Here is an 11,194-nt window from a genome sequence, read left to right on the forward strand (position 1 = left end):
TGAAAAAATATTTCCCTTTAAGTCCAACTTACCTATAAGTAATGATAGTCAATTGACTTATGGGGGAAATAGAATCAAATGAAAAGGTTACCAATCAAGAATTGGGTAATAATGATGGAAGTCAACTAAGGATGAGCAAGCGACTCAAAAGACCCAAATATTCGAATGCTGAATGGCTTGTCTATTTAGTAGACAAGGACCCTCTTAAATACAAAGAGGCTATTATATCATCGAATGCCGTCTTTTGGAATGAGGCAATCAAGAGTAAACTAGATTCAATCTTGGAGAATAATACTTGAGAATTGGTAAATTTACCAATTGGTCCCAAAACTTTGGAAACCAAGTGGATATTTTGAAAGAAACTAAAAGATGATGTGTCACTTGATTGTTTCAAGGCTAGACTTGTAGTCAAGGGATTTAGGCAAAAGTCTAACATTGATTACTTTGACACATTTACCCCAATCTCTAGAATTGTCACAATAAGGGTTATATTAGTAATGGCGTCAACATATAACTTGGTCATCCATTAAATGGATGTGAAAACGATATTTTTAAATGGGGACTTAGAGGAGAAAATTTACATAAAACAACCAGAAAGTTGTGTTCTAAATGGACAAGAACAAAAAAATTTGTAAGCTTCGAAAATCTTTATATGGATTGAAGCAGGTGTCAAAGCAATGGCATGAAAAATTAAACAAAATTCTAATTTCAAATGATTTCATTGTGAATGATGCTGAAAGGTGCTTATATAGTAGGTTTTATGGTGGTAAGGGCGTATTCATACTGCTATATATAGATAATATAGTGAATCAAACTAAGAAACTTTTGATGTCTAGTTTGACACAAAGGACTTAGGAGAGGTTGACATGATCCTTGGGATCAAGATCATCAAGCAAAAGAAAAACATTTCACTATCCCAAGCCCATTATGTAGAAAACATACTTAAAAAGTATGGATACCATGAAGTTTCAGTGGTTAAAACACCTTTTGATATGTGATGTCATTTGAAAAGAAACTTGGGTGAAACAGTGAATCAAAAAATGTATGTTCAAATCATTGGTTCAGTCATATATTTAATGAATTGTACGCATCCTGATATTACCCTTGCGGTAGGAAAGTTAAGTCAACATACCCATAATCCAAGTAAGGAGCATTAGAGCACAGTTGATAGGTTGTTGAGGTACCTAAAAGGTACTATAAACTATAGCTTGCATTATAGTGGTAAACCAACGGTATTGAAAGGGTATTGTGATGCAAATTAGATGTCGGATACAAACGAGTCATTAGCTACTAGTGAGTATGTATTTACACTAGCAGGTGGTGCCATCTCATGGAAGTCCACAAAGCAATCTCGTGAGACAGGCTCTACCATGGAAGCTAAGTTCATAGCCTTAGAAAAGGCGAGAACGGAAGCCGAATGGCTTAGAAACTTAATGGCGGATATTCTATTGTGGTAAAAACCGGTGCCATCAATATCACTAATTTGTGATAATCAAACGACTATACATCTAGCCAAGAACCGGATATACAATGGCAAAATGAAGCATATAGACACAATCTTAGGAGACAGTACATAGATGAAGGAATGATAGCTATCGATTATATGAAGTCAGAAAGTAACCAAGCTGACATGTTCACAAAGCCTATGTCTGTCAAGTACTTGCGTAGTGCATGTATAGGAATGGGGTTGATTCCTAATTCTTAGGTCATGTGATGGACATCCTACCTATGTGAATAAGCTTAATGCCTAAATTAGGTTCAAGGGGTACAAACGAAGTCATGGGCGACCAGCTCAGTACTACTGCTTATTTAAGTATTCATTCCAAGATGTAGATGGTGATAGTAGTACCACCACAAGGAGAAAGGTTGAGAAGTAAAACTCTTAATTAGTCCAATCTCAAGAAATGAGGGGGTGTGTTAATTCTGCACATCAGGGACTAACCTAAGTGAATGTAGAGGGTGTGGTCGCTGTCGATGAGAACTTATAGGAAAGTTCTTTAAACATTCATGAGTCTAAAATAAGAGATATGGCCGGTTCAAAAGTCCAATGTGATTATATGATGGGTAGCTCAAAAAGTCAACTTATGAGATATGGTTGATGGGTCGGTCAGCTACACCAATGAGGAAAGGTTCAAGGAGTCTGACTCTACCCTGTAACGCGACTCATTAGACCTAGTGTAGGTTTGAGTCCGAAAGACACCAACAACAATACGTCCTATTGTGTCAAATACAGTCACAACACATGTGTCATTCGTGTCATTTGAAACTTGTGGGGGATTGTTAGATTTTATATCTATTCTATTATATTTAAGTTTCAAAATAAAGTCCTTTTATGTGTTTTAATTATCTTGTTATGGTGTGGGACCCTTGGGGTCAAGGTAGTGGAAAATGGTCAATAACACCCTATGGGAGCCTTAAATTCCATTCATGGCCTTTACCATGAGTGGAGAGGTGGGTAAAGAGAATTGATTGGGATTAATTTTATTTATAAAATTAATTCTTAATTCATACCATAGGTTATTACCAAATGGAGGTAAATGGTCAATGTCACTATATGGGTGCCCTAAAGTCCATTTATGGTCACTACCATGAGTGGAGTGGTGGGCTAGAAAATGGTCAATAACACCCTATGAAAGCTCTAAATTTCATTCATGGTCATTACCATGAGTGGGAAGGTGGGCTAAGGAATTGATTGGGATCAATTCAATTTCTAGAATTAATTCCCAAGTCATGTCCATATGACATTATTCTCCAATTAACTTATCATTAGTTGGAGGTTACTCTTGAGGAATCCAAGAGAGTGCAAGGGTTGGTTTTGGGTCTATATAAACCAACCAAATACCTTGCAGGCACACACATTCACACATTAGCATCCCATCCATTTCTACGTATTGCAACCATACAAGTCTTTTTCTTCCTTTCATTTTCTCTAAGTCTTGTGTAAGGTTATAGGGGGTTGTTGTCCTGTAACTTTTTGCTCTTAGAAGGGACTAGAAGAACTGCCTCATCTTCTAGTGGAAGGTTGTTTTATCTTGGAGGTAGAGGTGCAGAACAACTCTTGGCATTAGATGGCATCAATTACCTTAAAGGCAGCACACTACAAGTGTGACTCAATCTCAATTATGTTCGAAGTTTCTTCAGTTGCTGTGGTGGTGATTCAACATCTATTTCAAGTCTTTCTTCATCTCATTTCATCTAAGGATCAATACAACAACAACATAATTTCTACTGCAAAAGCTTTGTATTGCAATTTGCATTTTGTAAGAAATTGTAATGCAATTACCCAACATAATATGAGGAGGGTCGGTAGCCACGAGCGCCAACTAGGGAGAAGAGGATGGCAACAGCGTGGAGGCAAGCACAACGTGGAATTGCATAGGGAGCACCGAACCAGCAAGGAAGAGAGGACCGACTTGCTCGTTGAATATGATGTGTGTATTACTTTCTGAATTACACAAAGAGAATATTTATACAAGCTACACAATAGTCAACTACTGATATGGATACACAGTATATAAATCACACAAAATATAAACTCCTACTATAAGAGAGTCAAACGTATATTGAGTTACTTGATTTGGGTGGACTCAATATTACGTCAATAGACATGCACCAGTGACTGAATAATTTTACACTAGATGATATTCTTTCTATAAGTCAAATGATAGAAAGCTTGTTGAATGAAAAGACAAGAAGAAAATCATTGAGTTCACCTAAACAAAAAGCTTTTTTTCCTTCGTAGTTTTCTTGATTTGATTATTTGCATATACTTTTTTTTATGAATATCAATTTATTGCAAATAACAGAAATGAAAAAAAAAAAAAAAAAAAAAAAAAGGCAAGAATATGCAACATTTTGGCTTACATGATTTCCAATGGCAAACCCATCAAGAAACTAACAACCCGAAGGACAACAAAGCCAGATAGCAAAAGATAGTCAAGAGATGATAGAGACATACAAAAGAGCCACCAAACCAAGAGGGTTGGATCCATGAATATGAAGACCCCTAGAGTCTACAAGAAAAACAATTTTAGCTGAATTTTTGCCTTTGAGGATCACATTGTTACACATTTTCTGAATGTCTAGTCTGATGTCATGCACTATTAGAGGTCTAGTCCTTGTTTTTTTCTGAATTTTCTAAAGTTTCTTTTATCCCAAATATGGTCAATAATATATAGTGCATAAGACCAGTTTCCCAATATCCCCATGCCAAAGTAGTTAGCAGCCACTTAGCCTCCATTGTAAATTGCTTGAGGGTCTTCGGTTTTGGCAACAATAACTCAATATATCCGTCCAGATTTTTTTAGGTGAATGGGCATTGAAAGAAGAGGTGATCTCAGCATTATGTTCTTGCCTAACTTTCAAGATCTTGCGCCACACTGGAGTGCAGCTTTTTAAAATTTTCACTATCGATAGAGATCTAACTTCATGTATTTATGATCTACCCGTTTGACCTAGAGGATGTCTTTTGTTATCCAATCCACCAAATCTGTTTTAAGGTTCTTATTAAATTCATCTCTTTGATTCTTCTAATACCTAATCCTCCTTTCCTTTGGATTTACAGACTCTATCTTAAGCCATAAGGTAAATCTTACAGTTCAAATTTGTCCCTCAATAAAGGAATCTGGAACATAGATTCAAGCTTCTTGAAGTAGCAATTAGGAGCTCAAAAATACATGTCCAATTGAGTATGTACACATCTTATTTATATATACTTGTTCGTTGTGTATGCCCATTCACTTACACAATGTAGGAGAACATTTTTTTTTTCCAAATAGCAAGATGGTTAAAAAAAAAAAAAAAGGTTCACAACTCTTGTGACCTTTAAAAAGATCCATAAGGGATTTTAGCTCTTCTTTTTCCTTGTTGACTCCTATAATAAAGATAATAAAGTAGATATGAAGTGGAAAAATTGGTCAGTTTTAATTCCACATTATAATGGATGAACTCACTGTGCTACATTATTTTTTGAATATATGACAAAAATAAAATGGAGACAACTTCAAAGATTTGACCTCATAAAGCAAGTTAAGTTTTATTTATTTATTATTTAATCATGGATGAGGGTTGGGGGAATCATACCTAATCCAATTTTTTTTCTATAGGTCAACAAAGAATATATTAAAAATAAAATGAAAATACAAGATTAACATTGAGGCATACCCAAACGGGAAGCTAAATACAAGAAAATTTGAAACTCCATATTTACCATTGCCATTAGCAAAGAGACAACTCTCATAAATATTAAAGCAAGCAACACTGAAATCTTGTTCGCTCATTAGCGTCCTAGGAGCCTTTATATGTGACAAACGACAGAATATTAGATTGAAAGGATAATCGTTGTCACATATAATCTTTGTAGCCAAAGAGTCCACAATCGGTTTCACTTCTCTGTGGCAATGAGTTATCTTTCAAAATATTGACAACATATATGAGAAAAAGAAGTTGTACCTTTCCCTTTTCTTTTTTTTTTTTTTTCTTTTTTTGGGTGCACAGACCCCAGCCTTTTGTATAATTATTACTTTGATTTCGTTGGATGTCTCTAAGATTTGAACTCATGTTGGATCAGCCTTTGGAGGTACATCTGTTGTTTTCATGCTCACTTTCTCAGTTTTCTACACCCATTCTTATTCTTACAATGTCCTTAGGATTCGAAGCTTATCACCAAACAAGGAAAATATTATATTCCTAATCAATGAGATTCTCTCAATATATAATTAATAAAATTTTATTACAGCAATAACTCAGTACTGTACCTTATTAATAAAACTTTAGAAGCTGGCCGCCAAAGAATCAAATATACAATTACACCTACTGTGAAAGAAATTCTCCCCAAAAAAATTAATTTAAGAGAAAATATTAGGTAGAAAGAATGCTGCCAGGCCAGATAACAAACTCTAGCATCTTCCTGTGTCTATCCCTTCCCTCCTATGAAATGACATATAGCCTCTCCTCTAGTTCACAGCAGTGCAATCATGCCGAATTTCACCTTGTGATCCTACCTTCACCCGAACCCTTCCAAGATTAGTAATGGCAGTAATGAAAGCTTGTTCGAAAGCTGTACTATTCGACGCGAAGAGATTCACAAGTTTTGTTGTTCTAGTATCTGTGAACAAGACTTGATCAGAGGTGAATAACCCCATCCCTTGCTGAAGATTCTTGTAGTAATTATTATCGAAAATTCGAGGTGTGTTAGGGTCCATGTTAACAGCAACTCTTGGGTCTACATTTTTTGGACATGCCTGTTGGAGCTGCTTAGCATAATTAGAATTTAGAGATGGATCGACTGAGCTCCTACGGCTGAAACCATAAAGCCGTTTAGTGAACCTGGCACAGTGAGAGAACCCAATTGTGTGTGCTCCTGTAAAAATTCAAGTTGTTGAACAGCTTAGAACATGGCCTTGAATAGAGTGAGATGACATAAAATATAAAAGAAGAGGAACAGAAGCCAATTGAGTATTACCTGATAATGCTACCAAATCTGTCTGTGATAGACCAGTTGCAGAGAACATGGAAGTGAGCTTATCTAAGCTGAAAGTAGGTAAAGGAATACTGCTGTGAACACTGCTCTTGGTGGAAATTGTTCCATCTAGTCTTCCCAATTCAACTGTGTATGATGGTCCACCCGTCTAAGTTGAAAATTAAAAATCATCAAATCAGCTATTCTTTTGTTCGATGCGTAGGAAACGAGAAAATCTAAATAAAATAATGCTGAAAAGAATGAAAATCACAAACAAATAATCACACGATGCAAACACAAAGATTTATGGGGTTAGTAAGATTTCCTACATCCATGGTGAGATGAGATATGCTTCTCTATTAATGGAGAAAAGAGTTAAAGCCGTTTGTCCTCACATCTCTCTCAGATGGATTTTTGTTTTTGGTAACAACGGGTATCCAAGTCTTTGGCTTAACTAGTCCCGTGGATCCATACTGACCCTACAACCGCATGGACCGGGTCATACCAGGTTGAATGAGAGCCATTCAACTTTCACTGAAAGCAGTGAAGAGCACTAAACACCCCCATGTGACTTGCCTATGGTGTGCTTAGTGGGAGTCAAACTTCGGACATCCGAGTTTACGGCTTGTACCAAGTTTGTTGCTCACCAACTGCGCTACCCCCTTGGGTTTGTTGATTAACGACAGGTCCTGACTAGTCTCGCAGACCATATTGATCCCACAACTGCATGGACCGGTCATAATGGGGTTGGATGAGAACCATTCAACTTTCATTAAAAGCAATGAAGAGCACTAAATACCCCATCTGAGAACCATTCTACTCTCAAATTGATTACTAAGAAGAAAACTGTCACAACAATTATATAGCAAAAGGCAAATCTTAAATCATTGCATATATTGCGATAAGATAGATATTTTCTAAGCATTTTTCCAAAGAAACGTTTGATTGCTTTCCAAGGAGGTCTAAGAGACAAAAGGAAAGTGAAAAAGAGGCGAAGGAAAAAGAAAAAAAAAAAAGGATTCATTTGCATTATTGTTTGGTTGTGTTAGAACTTGAGTAGAACTCATCTTCAAAAGTTAGTCGATGAGGAAGAGATGACTGAGTCCTTTTAAGATTTCACATCGAATTACTCACATCCAATGTGGAATAAGTGCTTTTGAGAGAGAAACATCTAGGTACATTAGCAATCATATAGAAATATTAGTCATCAAATTAAGGTAGTTTACCAGAACTATCACATCTCTAGCAGCCAAGGCCAATATATCAGCGCAGGAGACCTTGTTCTTGCAGTTGGGATCATTATCAACCGCAGCCTTAGCTTTGATCACTGTATCGAAACCATCTCCGGCGAGTGTTTGACCGATGGGGCTATCCTTTTCCGCATTGTTACTCGACGATGCAAGAAGAACAGAAGCATCACACCCCTGTCACTAACCTCTGGATCAATTCTTTATCCCCACCAACAAAACTATGACTAGAAAATAAAAAACAAATCAATTAAATTGAAACAAAGTTCAAAAGAAAGCACAAACCCTAACAAAACAATCATGGAAGAAGAGTCTGAGAGTGCCAGGGGCTGTCACAAAGGTTTCATTGAACTTCTTTTCAACTGCATTGCGAACATAATTTTCAACATTGGGGCATATGTTTTGGTAGAAATTCTGCTTAAGCTGAGCAGAAGCTGAGTTTAGTAACAGAAGGAGGAGAAGAAATGACAGAAGAAAGGAACTTCTATGTTCCATGACTTTTGTTTTACTGTTTATTTTCTTTTCTAGTGGTTTAATATTTATACATATTTATACATGTAAAGGTGAAGATAATGGATGATGGGTTGTGCTTATCTGTCAAGAATTTTTGAAGGGTCAACTGTCTAGGACAGATGTGATAAACATTTAAGGAACTTGAATAAAGAGAATAGTGGTGAGAGGTTGAAATGTGGATTTTTAAAGTGGTTGATATATGTATAAATATATATATATATATATATATATAAATTTTTTCTATTCAATGTTATTATATTGAACAAAGATATGTTAGTTAAAGAAGAAATCAATCAGTTTATGATAGCTGACATGAGAAATATTAAAATCATAGGTTTTCTTGAGGTGATAAAGATGTGTGGAATTCATTAATTCACCTTCCCTTATTATATTTCTTTTCTGGGGAAGGTAGGTAGGAAGATATGGGAGAGAAACAATCTTTTATAGGAAATTAAGACGACAAAATCAGTAAACTAGAGCAGGGAGATTTACATGTCACAGGCAGAAATCTTCCTTCTCTTCTAAAACCCAAAATATTTAATATGGGTGCAAATTAAAAGATAGAGAATTTGTCCTCTTTTAATATGGGTGCCTCCTCTCCCCTTTCTTTCTCCTTGGGGGCTGTATATCCTCCTCTTCTCATCTTGTTTTAATATATATTGATTCATCCAAGAAAACAATGGGTTGGTCCTATTTTGTTTCATAAAAGGTAAAAATTCTTCTCCATCCAGATCAGAGAAATGATACTACAAAAAGCAAGCTTTACTATACCCCTAATTGAGTCTCCTTTGAAAGTCATTGCATCCCAATCCGTCACCCTTATAATGCTTTCAGATGGCCTCTTTTGAGGAAAGCAATGCATACAGATAACTTCCCACACCTAGGAGGTAAATGAATAATCAAAGAACAAATTATCCTTACTTTCAACTCTAGCCGAAGGGAAATGTTTAAGCCAGGTAAGGATTTGCCAACCAAAACCCTAATAAACCATATGGGTAAGCACTTAAATTCTAAAAAAAAAAGAAAAAAAAAAGAAAATCTCACATCCAATGTGAGTAGCCTAACATTGTAAAGGAACCTTTTTCTCTCTTTTCACCTAAAAAAAAAAATAAATAAATTAAAAAAAAGAAAAAGAAAAAAAAGAATATCTTCTAAAAGACTCAATCCATGAAAGTGAATAAGATCCCAACAACTCTGGCAATGTTTCTTTAATAGCCAAATGAAGCACTATCTATCATTCACGAATATAAAATATGGATGAATGGCATTACTATACACAACGGAGTAATCGATGGACTTCGCAGGGAATTTTTTTTCTGGTGGCTGCTGAGTTTCTAAGCTTATAGGTTGGCGTGGAGACGCCTAAATGTCCACTAAGGGATTAGGTTAAAGTAGGACCACAGTATCCCCAGCAAACCCAATATTATGAACTGAAACAGCATATTCTCTCTGAAAATAATACCAAAATCACAACTCCAATCATTGGACGCTGCAACAGTTGGTACCGCCGTGTAAGGGTTTCTTGTTTGATTAGAAGATTTTGTATGGGCTGATCATGGTGATCGTTATATCCAAAGTTTTAGAAATTAGACCTTTTGTATGCTGTGATTATGGTGATTGTTACTTCTTTTATTCCAAATTTTTTAATGAATCCTGTTGAAATTGTATATTGGCATTAATTTTAATGAGTGTACAATAATGCTCTTATATAGAGATTACAGTTATTGAGTTATAGACAAACTCTATGATCACATGTGGGAGACTCAAACTCTAATATTAATGGGGTAGGGCTCAGTTAACATATGTGAATAATGGACAAAAAGTCTATTATCACATGTGAGAGTCTTATTCCAACTCTGCTGTCTCATGAGGTAGTCTTGGACTGCAAATAGTCTCTAGAGTTTGTGCTTACTGAAAATGTCTACAATGTAGGAGAGGTTGTTGAGTGTGATTATGACTCTAGAGGTTAAGTTCGAGTGGGACGCTAACTGTCCTAATAAATCCAATCAGCTCCACACTTGGGGAGAACACATGGAAAAGAGAATTATCTCCTTTTGTGAAATTTTTCACCATTCAAACGCTATGATATCCCATGGACGATAATATCCTATGTAAAGAGAGGGCTCGAATCTTTTGTATGTTGGTCTATAAAGATGAACTTAGATCTTCTCATATTACCACTTTCATATTTCTTTACTTATTTATGGGAAAAGTGTAAGATCTGGAATTGGAGACCATATTTGAATGAATATTTCATTTTCAAGGTAAGAATATATACAAAGCAAAGATCAGAAACCAAATTTTTGAGCCAAGTGATTTCATAAGTAGCAAAGGTCGACAAGATATTCAGCTTCAACAGAGGACCGAGAAATAGTATTGTTTCTTTGACTTCCAAGAGATGGGGCTGGTTCCAAGGAAGGTGCAGTAACCGGCTATAGATCATCATGTAGTAAAGTAAGCATCCCAATCTAAGTCAAAGAAAGCTAGTAAAATGAGGTAAGATATGTTGGTGCTATTAGAAAAAAAATAGCTCCAAGCCATAGCCTTATACAAGTATCTGGTGAGCCGCCCTTCCTAAAGAAAGGCAACTTTGACAGAAAATTAACAACAACTTCCTCTACACCTGCACTTGGTTCTCATGCAATGGGTGCACGCAATTGATTCCAGCGATGGCCTAAGAAGTTACCTTCGATCTTGAATCCTAAATAGAACAAGGAAGTTTGAGGCCTTCAGCAGAGGCAGAGCCTATCTAATGGCATTGTGGTTTTTTCTTTGCTAAATATCATTTGTATTAGGAAGAAGAAATAAGAATTTACAAAAAAATGGTAGAGAACTCGAGCAAAGATTCAAAAAAAATATTGAGACAAAAGATGCAACAATAATTTATCCCACCTTCGACATGGCCATTAGTAGTATAAGATCACCACGCATAAAAAAAAAATATTATATATATATATATATATTTTTTTTTTTT

The 11,194-nt window shown here is 35.8% G+C and overlaps 1 protein-coding gene across 1 annotated transcript; it reads right to left on the reverse strand.

The window, feature by feature from the left end:
- Positions 1-5,712: 5,712 nt before the first annotated feature.
- LOC122072294 (peroxidase 16-like) lies at positions 5,713-8,202 on the reverse strand. The gene is made up of 4 exons (XM_042636883.1): positions 7,993-8,202; positions 7,687-7,884; positions 6,464-6,629; positions 5,713-6,361 (listed from the first exon to the last, which is right to left on the reverse strand). Exons 1-4 carry the CDS (start codon positions 8,200-8,202, stop codon positions 5,955-5,957), a joined length of 981 nt encoding a protein of 326 aa, XP_042492817.1. The 3' UTR covers positions 5,713-5,954.
- Between the last annotated feature and the right edge of the window lie 2,992 nt (positions 8,203-11,194).

The sequence above is a fragment of the Macadamia integrifolia genome, chromosome 2 (genome assembly GCF_013358625.1).
Source record: "Macadamia integrifolia cultivar HAES 741 chromosome 2, SCU_Mint_v3, whole genome shotgun sequence".
Lineage (NCBI taxonomy): Eukaryota > Viridiplantae > Streptophyta > Magnoliopsida > Proteales > Proteaceae > Macadamia > Macadamia integrifolia.